Raw genomic sequence first — 17,010 nt, forward strand, 5'->3', positions numbered from 1 at the left:
CAGTCATAGCCCACGCACAGTATCTAGTACGAAGGGCAATAAAAGGATTGAGCAGACAGAAATATTGTGGAGATAGTACAAATTTTCTCATGCTGCTAGGGAAATGAAAAGTCTGTGTACTTGTTGACATCAATGCTGAATAGGTATTTGCCATATGTGATGGCAAGTGGGCACTTGATGACTTAGGCACTTGTATGGCCATACATAGGGTTTTGAGTCATGAAACAACCACTTCACAGTTCAACAACTGGTCTACCCTGACTTGGCCCTGGGAGCCTCACAAGTCTGCCACCCGTGTCTTGAGGACCCTTTTCTGCCACAGCCGAACAGTAAACACACTTGTACCAGAATTCGCTTCCTTGCATAAGAATCGTCAGCCACCTCCCAAGAGTTTATAATGCCTACTTTATGTAAGAAATAAGTGCATCTGAACTGACACAGAATTTTGAAGCAATATGTACCAGTCATGTTACAAAACAAATCCAGCAGTTTACATGACATATTGAGTAGTTGCTATTCCAGCCTGCAGTTTCGATTATTTGAAATCCATGTCAAAACTTCAAAGGTCACTTCTGGATGAAGGTGACATTCTGGTCAGCTTTGATGTCACATCCCTCTTCATACGGGTACTGTTTGAGGACTTTTGACATTACTAAGGGACCACTTTAATGAAGACACAGTAGAACTATTCTGCCATGCACTCCCGGTCACATACTTCCAATGTGGTGGGAAATTCTACCAACAGATGGACAGAGTTGCCATGGGTTTGACCCTGGCATCATTTGTTGCAAACCTATACACGGAACACTTCAAAGAAAAAGCTCTCAAAGTGAAATGGAAGGTGTACTACTGCTATTTGGACAACATATTTGGGTATTTAACCACCTCAATGGCATCACAATAGTATTAAATTCACCATGGAGGTGGAGGAAAACAGATGTCTGTCTTCTCCCGACATCATGATAAAGAAGAAGACTGGTGGCACACTAGATCATTCTGTTTACAGGAAGAAGATGTACACCGTCCTGTATCTTAATGCCAGTAGCTGCCACCATCCAGCACAATGCAAATCCATGCCAACCACCTCGATGAGCAGATCACGAGACACACGTGACAAGGAGAGTCCGCCTGCTGAACTGCAGCACTTGACCGAGACTTTTTGTGAGAACGACTACCCTGAGACGCAGATATGCCATGTTTTCCAACTGAGTAAGAAGAAGAAGAAGAAGAAGAAGAAGAAGAAGAAGAGGGAAGACATATTTGAAGAAGTCACTAAGTGCTTGGCATTCCTTCCATATGCTGGGCCACCCACGGCAAAGATTGCAGGGATATTAGAAAAGAACAATATTAAAACCATCTTTCAGACGATGTATATGGCAGCACTGCTCAGAGTACATTAAAAGCAATTTGCTTAGGTTAAACAGAGAAATCAGCAGATCTAAAACACAGTCTCAGGGAAACCACGTGTTTAATTTCAAACAAACAAATTTGCTGTGCAGTGCGAATGGCTTCTGGGATTCGATCTTTAAAGATGCTGCGGAGATACGAGTTCGTGAGAATCTTCTAAACTGAAAAAGTGGTTTACAACTTAGCACCACACGGGATGCAGCAATAACAAAAATACGACAAGACTGCTCCAGTGTGAAACCGGTGAAGGCAGCGGATGGAACGAACGGGCCCCACCAGATGTGATGCCCGGACCAGCCAGCACGCAGGGAGCCCGCACCACCACCGGCCACGGCACCCCCCCTCCCACCACTGGCCGCGACACCCCTTCCGAAAGCACACGATTAGTATTGCCGATGCAGGCGAGGCAGAGGAGCCTGCGGTCTAGCGACTGTAAAGACCTAGACGGGACACGTACCTTACATTTCACCTGAAGATCACAAGTAGGTATCTTGTCGAAACGTCGCCACAGAACGATGCCTCGATTCCGCTTATAAACCGAGAAGACTTCATCATCGAGACTTGCTCAGAAAGTCTAAATTTGAATATAGCACTCCTCTACGGGGAGGAGATACAGGAAAGCTTCCAGATGCTGCAGAAAGTTCGTAACGAGGAGGTGAGCGTACTCGGCAGACTAGCCTCCCTACGACAATATCGGGCCGAGAAAGTGCTGCCGCAGTTCACTCGTCTGTGACATCCCGTCAGAACAGAGAGGAAGAAATGTATTTTACAGCATTCTAGCTCGGCGCGTACGTGTGAGCACGTACGCGTCACAGGGCTCGAACTCGACAAAAGTGGTCTCGCTATACTCGCGTGCTAATTGGAACTAGTGTCCAAACTCTCACCTTTGTCGTGGGAAGGGGTAGTCAGGAACATATTTGCAACCAGTGAACTCGGCAAACCCAAAGCGGCTGCCGGGGGCTCGAGTGCAGCATATCGATACGGTGGGCTCGAGGACCGTTATTAGTTTAACTGGAAAGGAACTGGACGAGGCAACAGCATTCGTGCTGTCAAAAGGATTAAATTTTGCACCAGTTCCAACCACATTACCTAAACGGGAGATCATCTGTAGCATCGAGTAGGCCGTCCTGGGGCTTCCCTCTGACACTGCCGAAGAGGTCAGAAGGGAGACTTTCAGGGTCCCGGAAAAAGCAAAAGTGCCATCTCCACAGCTGAACACGGGGGAGTATGCAACCTATGAGAAGACCGAGATTTGGTCGTCCTAGTGGCAGGCAGAGGCAGTGCGATGGCACTGGTAGAAGGTTGAGATCTTGTTAAAAGGTCCAGCCTACAAATAAATGAAAAAGGATCCTAAATCACCTGTGACAAGGAAGAACATCTCACTGCTAAACAATTCAGGAGTGGACAAGAACGTGGTTAGAAGGCTGTACCACAGAGCACCGATACTTCCACACCTATATGCACTTCCGAGGATGCTCGAGAAGGGAATCCCACTACGTCGACAAAATAAATTCGCCGACTTATGGAATAGCTGAGCACCTGGCACAGCTTTTGAAGCCTCTCGTGGGTCATTGACCTCGACACGTCAAAAACTCGACGGAGTTTACGGAGATATGTCGAGGGATACGTTTGGACGGAGGTAACACCCTGGTCAGTTTCGGTGCCGTGTCCCTCTTCACCCGGGTACCACCTTAGGATACCTTGACATTACTGAGGGGCCACTTCAATGAAGACGCAGTAGAACTGTACTGCCGTGCAGTCACTACTGTATACTTCCGACGTGGTGGTAAATTCTACCGACAAATAGGCAGAGACGCTGTGGGTTCCTCTGTCGCGCCGTGCGTCGCAAACCTGTACGTGGAACACTTTGAAGAAACAGCTCTTGAAGTGAAACTGAAGGTGTTCTACTGCTATGAGGATGACACATTCCCAATTTGGTCACATAGCGAAGAAAATCTACAAGAATTGCTTAACCGCCTCAACAGCATACGTGACAATATTAAATTCACTGTGGGGGTGGATGAAAATGGATGTCTGCCTTTCTGTGACATCACGATGAAGAAGAAGACTGACAACACATTAGGTCATTCTGTTTACAGGAGTGAGACGTACACTGATCTGTACCTTAACGCCAATAGCTGCCACCATACAGCACAGTGCAAATCCGTGCTACCAGCTAATATGCTGGACTCGATGAAGGGCAGACTAGGAATACAAACACCTGGAGTCTGTAGCATCAGCTACAAGTGTGCAAAACAGTACATTGGCCAGATGCAGCGATGTATATTGCAGCACTACTCAGAACGTGTAAGGAGCATTCACCTGGGCCAAACGGAGAAATCTGCAATGGTGGAACACAGTCTGAATAAAAACCCTATGTTTGATTTGGAATAAAGAAAGCTGCTGTGTGGGGCCAACGGGTTCTGGGATTCGTTCTTTACAAAGGCTGTGGAGATACAGGTCCGTGATAAATTTGTTAGCTGAGATAGTGGTTTCCAGTTTAGCACCACGTGGGATGCAGTGATAACAAAAATACGACAAGAATGCATCGACGTGAAATCGGTGAAGGCAGCGGATGGAATAGACGCGCTCCACTCAGATGCAGTTACCAGGCCAGCCAGCATGCATGGTGCACCCACTATGAGCTGCAAAACCCCTTCCAGAGTCTCGTGATGGTGCTGCCGATGCAGACGAAGCAGAGGAGCCTGCAATCCAGCAGCTATAAAGATACGGTTAGGACACGAACTTGACACTTCACTGGAAGATGACAAGTAGGAAACTTGTTGAAACTTTACCGCAGAACGACGTCTTAACTTGGCTGATAATACAGGAGGACATAATCATTGAAATTTGCAAAGAAAGTCTAAATTCACGTCCAGCAATTTGCTATGAACCGACAGGATCACCATGTCTCGAGTAGTTCTTGTTTTATTTGATTTCTGTTTTAAATTTATGTTTATCTCCTAACTTTCTGATCTCAGCTGGCAGCTTATTGTGGAGCTCAATACTGGTATGGCTCACATGCCTTTGTGTGTGAGTCCTTATTGTTCGCTGTAGTGGGGGACTGTGCTGTTTTAGGTGTTGTAGCTATAATCAGAAATCCGACATCGTCTATGTTGCCTCTCATGACAGTATTGTAGTGTCATGTTTCAACAGGACAATGCTCATCCACACATGGAATGTTTGTTTATTAATTGTCTGTATATTGAGGTATCCTGTGGTCAGAAAAATCCCCAGATCTGCTCTTGTGTGGCATTTCCATTGTTGTAGATGACTAATTTGTTCATGAGCTCTAACTTCTGGGATTAGGTGGCTCATCTGTTTTCTTCATGACCACCAATGTTGAAAAGCTCAAACTTTGTTTCCAAATTCTGTGGCGATTGCTTGAAGTATCTAGTATACTGTAATATGTAGTTTCATAAATAAATACGATATGTCTCCAGCTGATGTGACATTTCCTTGGTTGCAAATACATAACTCTTCACAGTAACATTTCTGTATAAGGAGGACTACAATAACATCTCAGTCTCAATGTAAATGTCAAATGGACAGCACGATATACAACAACAGAATGTCAAAATATTTGTCAGATAAGTCTTCCTCTCTTGTTTTCGGTGACATCAGCAGCATTGTCATGGGATACTGTTTGTTTGGTGGCATGCCCCACTTCTCCAAGTTGGCACACCACAGAATGGAATAACACAGATCATCATATGTCAGCTAGGAAGATGTTGAGTGACACATCACTTTATTGAAGTGATATGATGCCCCTCATGATAGAACATGCGTGGGACTAGCTCAGATATTGACTTCACCTCAGTGCCAATATCCAACAACTTGCCCCTCTAGAGGATACAACAGCTTTATTATGCCCTTCCCAATGAAATTAGCACACACATCCAGTTGAGATGAACTACAACATCATACTGATAAATGGGTACATACTGCCAACTTCTGTGTAAACTTGACTCGATACTGTAATCTCTCTGAAATAACTACAAATATCCTCTCAATTCCTGAGGGTTCATTTTGTTTCCTCCTTAGCTGTCATGTTTCACTTCTTTTTACAAGTAGTGTAGTTGTAAACAGTACATCGTGAGCATTATACACATGCAATAATGTAACTGAGAATTCAATTTATATTCTCCATGCCCAGTACTTGTCAATATATGATGCTGACATAGTGAGAACTTGTTTGAAAACTGTGACATCAGAGGGGAATATGTAACAAAGCTTCCAAAGAGACCATGTGATGGAGTCTGTAATACAATTTATTGCCTTTGTCTCATTAATTCTGCTTGTACTCTCTTTGTGTGTACATTAATTTCAAGTAACTGGCAGACTAAAGAAAGACAAATTGTAACACATTTCTCATATTTTTGTTTTCATTTTGTGAATGATTTTAATCTGTGTGACCTTTGTGCATTTTGCAGCTGAGACTTCATGCATTTGAAGTGCTGTAAATTTGATCACTTCTGTGATGACTTTGCTTATAGTTCGTAATTTTCTTACATTTGTAATTTTCTTACGTTTATTAAGCAGCTATACATTGAACGAACCTGTTACAGGAACGTTGCATACGTGCCGGCACATTGACAGTGAACTATGAGAAAGTGGATGTAGACTACAGGCTGAAACACAATGATCTCCTGGCCAATGTCGTCCACAGGTATCTTCATTCATTTAAATAAAATGATATAAATTCATTGTTGTTTAAAATATGTGACTGGCATTACACTCTGTCTCTGTAGCAAGAAATATAATTTCAGATCAAGTGATGATGTACTGTTACTTTGTGTGGATTCACAATGAAGTCAGTATTACATTAAACATGTAGATATGTGTATATTTTGATATATTAGTCATTCTTTGTAGTGTCATTCTTGTAAATATGTAACTATGTATCACTTTCTCAAAGGGTACAAATGTTTGTGTTAAATGTTTGGTTAGAGAGAACTAAAAATTTGAGTAACATGTTGCCTTCTGTTGCATGACACTACAGAACTATTCTAAGACTAACAGCTCTGATACATATTAATGTGTGCTCTGCTGGGACTTGAGGTTGCAGATTTTGACCAAAATTAGTGTACTAGATTTCTAATAAACAATACATTGTTTTCACTCTATAACTTGAACAACATGCAGGCCTTCCACAGCGCAGTGATTGTTAACAGCAGTGTACTGTGGTTAAAGCATAATCTGGCTTTTGATTAGCACACCAGGGAAAGTTAAAACATAATTTTATGGTACCAGGTTCCAGATGAAGTTCATTTCAAATCCAAAAAATGGTTCAAATGGCTCTGAGCACTATGGGACTTAACTTCATCAGTCCCCTCGAACTTAGAACTACTTAAACCTAACTAAACTAAGGACATCACACACACTCATGCCTGAGGCAGGATTCGAACCTGTGACTGTAGCGGTCATGCGGTTCCAGACTGTAGCTCCTAGAACCGCTCGGCCACACTGGCCGGCATTTCAAATCCAACTGCTAACAATTTGTACTGAGTTGGGTGGCGCAGTGGTTAGCACTCTCGACTCGCATTTGTGGGGCCAACAGTTCAAAACTGCATCCTGCCACCCAGATTTAGGTTTTCTGTGATTTCCCTAAACTGCTCCAGGCAAATGCTGGGATGGTTCCTTTGAAAGGGTACTGCTGATTTCCTTGCCGTCCTTGACACCATCCGAGCGTGTGCTCTGTTTCTAATAATCTCAGTTTCAGTGGGATGTTAAGCTTGATCATCTTCCTTCGTTCCTTCCATGCTAGAAATTGCAAAAATTCGTTTATATCAGGTTGCTAATCAAATACTGCAAGATGGTTGTGCAGCAGCTCTTGCAGCTAATTGGGATGTCACATGATAACATTGACTCTAGTAGTAGTAGTAGTAGTAGTAGTAGGTTATTCATCTGGAGAAAATATACATGGATTTTGCCAGAAAATATATAGTGTAAATAACACAAGAATGTACAGTAGCCTACACAATACAACGGTGCATAATACTCCAGACAGTATCATGTTTAATTACAAAATTTATGAAAAAGATATTTTATATATACACTCCTGGAAATGGAAAAAAGAACACATTGACACCGGTGTGTCAGACCCACCATACTTGCTCCGGACACTGCGAGAGGGCTGTACAAGCAATGATCACACGCACGGCACAGCGGACACACCAGGAACCGCGGTGTTGGCCGTCGAATGGCGCTAGCTGCGCAGCATTTGTGCACCGCCGCCGTCAGTGTCAGCCAATATGCCGTGGCATACGGAGCTCCATCGCAGTCTTTAACACTGGTAGCATGCCGCGACAGCGTGGACGTGAACCGTATGTGCAGTTGACGGACTTTGAGCGAGGGCGTATAGTGGGCATGCGGGAGGCCGGGTGGACGTGCCGCCGAATTGCTCAACACGTGGGGCGTGAGGTCTCCACAGTACATCGATGTTGTCGCCAGTGGTCGGCGGAAGGTGCACTTGCCTGTCGACCTGGGACCGGACCGCAGTGACGCACGGATACACGCCAAGACCGTAGGATCCTACGCAGTGCCGTAGGGGACCGCACCGCCACTTCCCAGCAAATTAGGGTCACTGTTGCTCCTGGGGTATCGGCGAGGACCATTTGCAACCGTCTCCATGAAGCTGGGCTACGGTCCCGCACACCATTAGGCCGTCTTCCGCTCACGCCCCAACATCGTGCAGCCCGCCTCCAGTGGTGTCGCGACAGGCGTGAATGGAGGGACGAATGGAGACGTGTCGTCTTCAGCGATGAGAGTCGCTTCTGCCTTGGTGCCAATGATGGTCGTATGCGTGTTTGGCGCCGTGCAGGTGAGCGCCACAGTCAGGACTGCATACGACCGAGGCACACAGGGCCAACACCCGGCATCATGGTGTGGGGAGCGATCTCCTACACTGGCCGTACACCACTGGTGATCGTCGAGGGGACACTGAATAGTGCACGGTACATCCAAACCGTCATCGAACCCATCGTTCTACCATTCCTAGACCGGCAAGGGAACTTGCTGTTCCAACAGGACAATGCACGTCCGCATGTATCCCGTGCCACCCAACGTGCTCTAGAAGGTGTAAGTCAACTACCCTGGCCAGCAAGATCTCCGGATCTGTCCCCCATTGAGCATGTTTGGGACTGGATGAAGCGTCGTCTCACGCGGTCTGCACGTCCAGCACGAACGTTGGTCCAACTGAGGCGCCAGGTGGAAATGGCATGGCAAGCCGTTCCACAGGACTACATCCAGCATCTCTACGATCGTCTCCATGGGAGAATAGCAGCCTGCATTGCTGCGAAAGGTGGATATACACTGTACTAGTGCCGACATTGTGCATGCTCTGTTGCCTGTGTCCATGTGCCTGTGGTTCTGTCAGTGTGATCATGTGATGTATCTGACCCCAGGAATGTGTCAATAAAGTTTCCCCTTCCTGGGACAATGAATTCACGGTGTTCTTATTTCAATTTCCAGGAGTGTATATTTGGCATTTTCATGCATGTAAAATATGAGCTCAAACACTTTTGTGAAAAATATTCGTGAACTATTTGCATACATTGGATCTTGTAGAGAGACTGAGACTTGGGTGTTGCAGTACTGTGAATGCTGATATGTTGAGTTGGTTGGACTGGATAGTTTTTCAAATAAAAAACAATGTTTGTTTGCAGTTTTGTTTACTGCACATAGTTCACTTACATTGGGTTGTAGTAACATTTCTGAAGAAAAATAAGTGCCACTGGTCCATAGTTTCACGCACCTTTCTTCAGTTGTAATTCAGTAATTAAAAAAAAGTAGAGCACTTTACACAATTTCAAATGTCCTCTGTTTAATAGAAGAGATAATTAAATGGATCCCAGTGTGGGCACAGCAACTGTATATATTAATGCATGTTCCTAAAATACAGTGCTAGTAACATAATGACTAACAAATGTTTGTATGCATATACAAGCAATCATACTAACGACATCCAAGTCAGAGCAGGGTGAGCAGATTACTAGCTGATGACCCCTAATTTCTGTGTGGTGTTGTGACATCACCTTTTACATATTTATAGAGTGACATTGATTTCTTACGGCAAAAATGGATAAATGCTGCAAGTCTGTCATTCTAAATAGGTCTTCCATTGCAGCTGCACCTGTCTTGCCCTGTTCAATCAAAACCCTGAATTTTCCCAACTTTTAAGTGTCATAATGATTTGTAAAATTTTACTATAACTGTCTGTAATATATGGAGAGATACAACATGTAGCTGCATATTTGCTAATACATGCACTTTTACATCAAGCATAGATAATTTCAGGGCTATGTCTTCAGTTATGCAATGATTGTTTTACTACTTTAGGTTGCAAGATCATTTACAAAAAGTATTTGCTCTGTTCTGTACATAAGTGGCTGATAAGCGTTTCAACTCTTTGGAGACCAGAATGCTTCATGCTTAATCTCAGGTATTAGCAAATACTTGTGATCCTACATTATCTTCTAATGAACCTTAAGTTATGTAAACAGTGATTGTGCTCCTGATTCCACTTTAAGGTAGTGTCCTTCAGTTTTGGACTAACAAGAAGAGATACTGCTGTGACACCCACAATTCATATAATTTTATTTGAGGAGGTTAATTACACAGTAATCTGCTAATCTCCACTGGATTCTGTCTTTTGACTTTAATGTCTTACTGTATAACTCCTTATTATTGCAATCTACACGGAGGTGACAAAACTTATGGTATACCTCATATTATCGTATCAGACCACCTTTTACCTGGTGCAGTGCAGCACCTTGATGTGGTATGGTCACCACAAGTCACTGGAAATCCCCTGCAGAAATACTGAGCCATGCTGCTGCTATAGCCATCCATAATTGTGGAAGTGTTGCCAGTCCAGGGTTTTATGCACAAACAAACCTTTCAGTTATGTCTCATAAATGTTCAGTGCCATTCAAGTTGGGTGATCTGGGTGGCCAAATCATTCACTTGAATTTTCCAGAACATTCTTCAGATGAATCATGAAGAATTGTGGCCCAGTGACATTGCACGTTGTTATTCATAAAAATTCCATTGTTGTTTGGGAACTTGAAGTTCATGAATGGTTGCAAGTGATCTCCAAGTAGCCAAACAGACCAGAGGACCCAATCCACTCCATCTAAACGCAACCCACACCATTCTGGAGGTACCACCGGCTCACGTGATCTTATGGCTTCATGGGGTCTGTGCCATACTTAAACACTGCCTTCAGCTCTTACCAACTGAAATTGGGACTCATCTGAGCAGGCGAGTTTTCCATTTATTTAGGGTCCAACTAATATTGTCACGAGCCCCAAGAGGTGTTGCAGTTGATGCTGTGCTGTTAGGAAAGGCACTTGTGTCGGTTGTCTGCTGCAACAGCCCATTATTGCCAAATTTCATTGCACTGTCATAAAGGATACATTTGTCATACATCTCACATTGATTTCTGCTGTTATTTCACACGGAGTTGCTTGTTTGTTAGCACTGATCACCCTACACAAACACTGCTGCTCTTGGTCATCAAGTGAAGACCATCAGCCACTTGTTTGTTAGCACTGATCACCCTACACAAACACTGCTGCTCTTGGTCATCAAGTGAAGACCATCAGCCACTGTATTGTCAGTAGTGAAAGGTAACACCTGAAACTCGGTATTCTCAGCAAAATCTTGACACTGTGCATCTCGGGATATTGAATTCCCTAACAATTTCCAAAATGGTTTGTACAGCTCCCAAGTACTGTTCCACAGTCAAAGTCTGTTAATTCCTTTCATACGGCCATAATCACATCGAACAACTTTTTACATGAATCACCTGAGTAGAAATGGTAGCTCAGCCAGTGCACTGCCCTTTTATACCTTGTGTACATGGTACTACTGCCATCTATATAAGTGAATATCACTATCCCTTGACTTTTATCGTCTCAGTATATATAAAACAATTACTTCATATGTTGAAAAGGCCATTGTGTGACAGATAGTTGTAAGGTAGCACAGTCCCTATCGTACTTGCAGCTTATTTATTTATAATAATCTTAAATATGTTATCTTAATTTCTAATCCCAGCTAACAAAAACCACTCAAAGATGCACACTTTTATATGAACAGATTTTAACTTTAGAATGGTTCTGTTAATGTCCTGTACATGGCTCAGAAGGCTGCAAAAATTGAAAAAATACATAAACTAAACAATATCTGCTTGCAGTTCTAAGCAGGAGAAAAGACTTACATTTTTATCCATGCGTAATATAACTGGAGAAGTAACCTATGAAGTGCATTAGAAAAGTAAAGGCCAACTGAATATAAATAAAATTGGTAACTTAACAGTATATGCGTGCCCTTAGATTCAACTGGTCTGTAGGGTAAGTAACTTCTTGATTGAGTAATGAAGTGTTAAGGAATAAACAGTTATGTCAGTTGTCAAAATTCTAGTAACTAATTAGATCTATTATTGGAAGTGAAAAATAATATTTCCAAAATTTGTTATCAGTTTTCATGAAAAATATTTACTTATTGTAGTAAGTGAAAAATATGTTAGGTGATATTTTCACTAGTTTAAAAAATATAATGTTTAAGATATGAGAATCACAGTGGCTGGCAACCTGCTATGCTCTTGAATGGAAGTGAAAGAAATTTTTTATGGTATACCAATAGTATGTCAAGAAGTATCAGTTGCAAATCATTCTGATTTATGCGAGACCAAGTTGAGTGACATGAACTTCATTTATGGTGGTCTCAAAAACAAATGTAATTGTGCATTCACAGACTGTTTCTCACATGGCCAAGAGAATTTCTAATTTATAGTGCCAAAAATTTTTCATCATCCATGTTGTGAATCTATCACCATACTAAGTGACTACTATTTTTTGTTGTGTTAGTCTGTAATTTACTTGCAACTCAACCTTAAGAAAACTCAGGTGGTGAAATGTTGGTGGAACATATGTAAAGTCAAGGCAATATAATTTTGTGTAGGTGGTTTGAGAAATCTTCTTTCATGACATTAAAAGAGAATGGGGCTAAATGGTTAGTGTACAGAAACACAATGTGTTTATGTGTTTAGTAGAGACAATATAACTAGTTGGCCTTTACTTTTGAAATGCCCATCATAAGTTCTTTGTAGTATCTAACAAATTATAACTCATTGTAAATATGAATTTTGTGTCAGGGTTCTGCATTAAATTACATACTTTCAAGTGTCTAGAGCTGCCTGTCACTTTTGTTTGCTTAAGCATAGTATAGAAAATTTAATTTTGTACAAGCTTGCAGGATATTATTTGCTTTTTAACTTTAGTTTTATGTAAAACAGTTTTTTGTTCTTACTGTTTACATTGTGTGTATTTACAAAAATAATTGATATTATTTTATCATCGTAAGCAAAAAATGCATGGTTTAACACAAAACAGCATTTATGTTACCATTATTCATTTGTGAAACTTCTTAATTACTACTGTTATTCACTGCCCTTTGACAATGTAATTTTCCTTCTTTTCCTTCAAATAAATACAAATTTTTAACAAGAAGGATAACAGAGAAGTGAAGAGACATTCAAACTGACCAGTATAATTATTTAAAAGGAAATACATGGTAAGTCATTAATCCCACTGCCACCTGATCAATCATTTTCAGATGCCATGTTACTGGAAGCTCTCTAAATAAATATGTTTCAGACAGTTTGCGTGATTCCTCCAAAAGTTATTTTGTGTGAGTATTGTCTTTTCACTATAAGTAACAGTGTGCAAAGTCAGTTGGTTTTACAACTTTGTTCCTATACAGTAAAATTCAAGAAATCGAACTGATAATTTGAAAACATAAAGTCTCATATAAATCAGGTGATGAAGGTAAAGTGGGTGGCAAAAGAGAGGACTGGAGTGAGTTTAAATACAAGTGGTACTCTATTTGTCACTTGAATGCCTCCTGCCTTTCCCTGACTGTTTTACTTGTGAGCTGGTAAATATGCCCTATAACACTAGCACATCATTCCAGTCTTGACAACACAACCTTTTACAGTGTATTTCCTCTTATTTATTCCTTGCCATGCTTTTCTGTCTTTTATTCAGTGGAATAACTGTTGTAAAATGATAACCATTATCCTACTTGATTTTCATGAAAAATTGCTACGATCTATTACAGTATTGTGGTTAACATACATTATGTGTCAGGCCTTCGTTTTAATCTTGTTGATAAAGGTTCCAGCAGGTGCAAGTCCAGTATTCAGTTTTGAGGGACATAGTTTTTGATGATTAAGAATGCTAATGGTGATCTTAAAAAATATTGCTTAGTACCCCGTGTTTGGGGTTTCTCCCATTAAAATCACATTGGAGCACAGGAAGAATAACTGCTTGAATGCCTCTGTGCACAATGTTATTAATCTAACCTTGTCTTCATGGTTTCTGTGGGAACTGTGCATGGAGGAGTTGGGGGGGGGGGGGGGGGTTGAAGAAAATCTCTAGATTCTTCACTTAATACTGGTTCTCGATGCTTTGTAAGCAGTCTTTCGTGGGATAGTTGGTACCTCTCTTCAAGCATTTGCCAATTCAGTTTTCAACATTTCCCATGAGTCAAACAAACCTATGACCATTCATGCTGCCTTTCTTTATATACATTTATTGTCCCCTGTTAGTCCAAATTGGTGTAGATCCTACACACTTGAACAATATTCTAAGATGGGATGCAAAAGTGATTTGTAAGCACTCTTTTTTATCAACTGACAGCACGTTTACACTATACTTCCAATGTATTGAAGTCAGTCACCTGCCTTACTCATAGTTGAGCCTGTGTAATCATTCCATTTCATATATCAACAAATTGTTACTCTCAGATATATGTACATGTTCACTGACTAAAACTGTGGCTGATTGATTTAGTATTCATAGGATACTACTTTTCTGAAGCGTACAATTTTACACTCCTGAACATTTAAACAAAGTTGTCAATCTTTGTACCACTTTGAGAACTGTAATAGCAACAGAACTCACACCTTTGACAACTCTGTTTGTTGTTGTTGTTTAAATGGTCTTCAGTCTGAATACTGGTTTGATGTTCCTCTCCATGCTTACCTGTCCTGTGAAAGCATCTTGATCTCTGAATAACTATACCAACCTACATCCGTTTGAGCCGGCTTCTGATTCGTCTTGTGGCCTACAGTTCCTTCCCCCTCCCCACTCTCCATTTTCCTCCAGTACTAAATTGATGATCCCTTGATGTCTCCAATGCACCCTATCAACTGAGACCTTCTTTTAGTCAAGCTTCTTTTCTCCCCAGTTCTGTGCAGTACTTCCTCATTAGCTGCAGAATCTACCCATCTAATCTTCAGCATTCTTCTGTAGCGCCACATTTCTAAACTTCTATTCCCTTCTTGTCCTCACATTCGGGAGGACGATGGTTCAATCCCGTGTCCAGCCATCCTGATTTAGGTTTTCCGTTATTTCCCTAAATCGCTCCAGGCAAATGCTGGGATGATTCCTTTGAAAGGGCACGGCCGATTTCCTTCCCCATCCTTCCCTAATCAGATGAGAGCGATGACCTCGCTGTTTGGTCTCTTTCCCCAAACAACCCCCAACCCCCCTTCTTGTCTGAACTGTTTATCACGTTTCAGTTCCATGCTAGGCTACACTCCAGACAAATACCTTCCTATACTCATTGTTAAGAAATTTCTCTTCTTCAAAAACACTTTCCTTGGCATTATTGTTTTACATTTTATGCCCTCTATTCTTCAGCCATCATCAGTTATTTTGCTGCCCAAGTAACAAAGTTAATCTACTACTTTATGTGTCTCATTTCCTAATCTTATGCCCTCAGCATTACCTGCTTTTATTCGACTAGATTCCATTGTCCGTGTTTCGCTTTTGTTAATGTTTCTCTTATCTCCTTGTTTCGAGTCACTATCCATTCTGTTCAACTGCTCTTTCGAGTCCTCTGCTGTCTCTTACAGAACTACAATATCATCAGCAAGTCCCAAAGTTTCTATTTTTTTCTCTCGAAAATTAAATTCTCCAAATTTTTCTTTGGTTTCCTTTATTGTGTGCTCAGTGTACAGACTGAATAACATTGTGGATTAAAGTGTGCTCTGACCATTATTAGTATTTCACTTAGCACTATGACTGTGAACACAATGCTGAAAACTCCCCCCCCCCCTTTTTTTCCCCCATCCCTATGTTCAGGAAATGAGGGTCATTCTGTTATGTTTTTATAGTGTGGGTCTTTACCTTTCTGTCTTGCCTTACTCACCTTTCAGTGGTTTTGCTGCTTCTACTGTGGACACATGAACTGTGTCAGATTTGTTGTTGGCAGCAGGTGAGGTCATCCTTTGAGTGAATGCTATAATATGACCGGAATGCTTTCTGCATCTTATCGAGCCTATCCACATAGGCTATCCCTCAGTACCACATTGTAAACCAAACTTGCAACTTTCTAAAATTCCATACCATTTTCAGAACCTTGTTTTGTATTGAACAGAGAACCTATAAATGACAGAGAGGCTTTGTCCCCACTGTAGCCGCAGTGGTGCACGACCCCGCAACAGGCTACAGGAGTCAGACTGGCCGGCCCACCGGACCTCGACACTAATCCACCAGGCGGATTCGTGCCGGGGACAGATACGCCTTCCCGCCCAGAAAGCAGTGCATTAGACCACATGGCCAACCAGTCGGGCTTTCAAAACTGTAGTTTTCGTGCTACTTTATTCTGAGAGAATTGGCTGAAAAACTTGGAAATTGATATATGCAAAAAAGTACAAACGCATTTATTGAACAGCTCATGAAGGATGGAGAGAAGCACTGTCACAAACCCACAAAACCCCCTCTCCTTGGATCCTTGTATGGGTTTCACATAGAGCAATAGTAAGCAGGAAAGTGTAAGAGATGAATATTGCACATGGTGTGCTTCACAGATGAATTATGAAGGAGTTTGGGAAAAAAAGTAGAGTGAGACAAGTTACAATAAGTTGCTGTTTACAGAACCCAATTTAATTCCTAAGTAAGAGTAAGAGTTGTTCAGTCTGTAGAAAGGCTTTAAGTATTCTCAGAAAATATGTTCAGTACTTCTTCAATAGGTTGGCCATTCGTACAGCTATATGCACACTCCTCCTCTGACATATGATGCTGTGCTGTTCCAGCAACTGTCAGTAAATGGCTACTAGGAGAGAGATCGGTTCTACTATTGATAAAGATTGTAATAAGATGTCTGCCAGTTTCAGTGGATGTAATATCTTGTTGATTGCGCTGTTGTGTAATAGTATATCTCTGTTTGCTGCCGTGGCATTTGTAGGACGAGGAGAAATAGTGACCGTAAAATGTCTCCTATAAAACAATAGTAGATTTTCAGTTTTTGTTTCATTGTATTACCGAATAAATCGAGATTGAAAACATACTCATAAATGAGTTCAGAGTGTACACTATTAGTCATATGATAGTGAATTTTTAAGAAAGAAAACAGATTTTGTCAGTAATTTCTTAGTGGAGTTGCACATCTGCCAGATGAAATGCCTATATTTGTTAAATCATATAATTTTATAACAATAGTTTTGCACCCATATGTGCTTTTATGTATTACAGTTTGCCCTCATATAACTTATACATCTTCTAAACAAAGTATTATTTTAATTTTGTT

General features: G+C 41.5%; 1 protein-coding gene across 1 annotated transcript in view; it reads left to right on the forward strand.

The window, feature by feature from the left end:
* The window catches only part of LOC126154290 (pseudouridylate synthase RPUSD2-like), a 580,571-nt gene that overhangs the window by 483,591 nt on the left and 79,970 nt on the right, over nt 1–17,010 (forward strand). Inside the window, exon 5 of the mRNA XM_049916127.1 lies at nt 5,976–6,076. Within this exon, the coding sequence (XP_049772084.1) occupies nt 5,976–6,076 (101 nt within the window). The remainder of the gene's footprint in view (nt 1–5,975; nt 6,077–17,010) is intronic.

This window comes from Schistocerca cancellata, chromosome 2 (genome assembly GCF_023864275.1).
Source record: "Schistocerca cancellata isolate TAMUIC-IGC-003103 chromosome 2, iqSchCanc2.1, whole genome shotgun sequence".
NCBI lineage: Eukaryota > Metazoa > Arthropoda > Insecta > Orthoptera > Acrididae > Schistocerca > Schistocerca cancellata.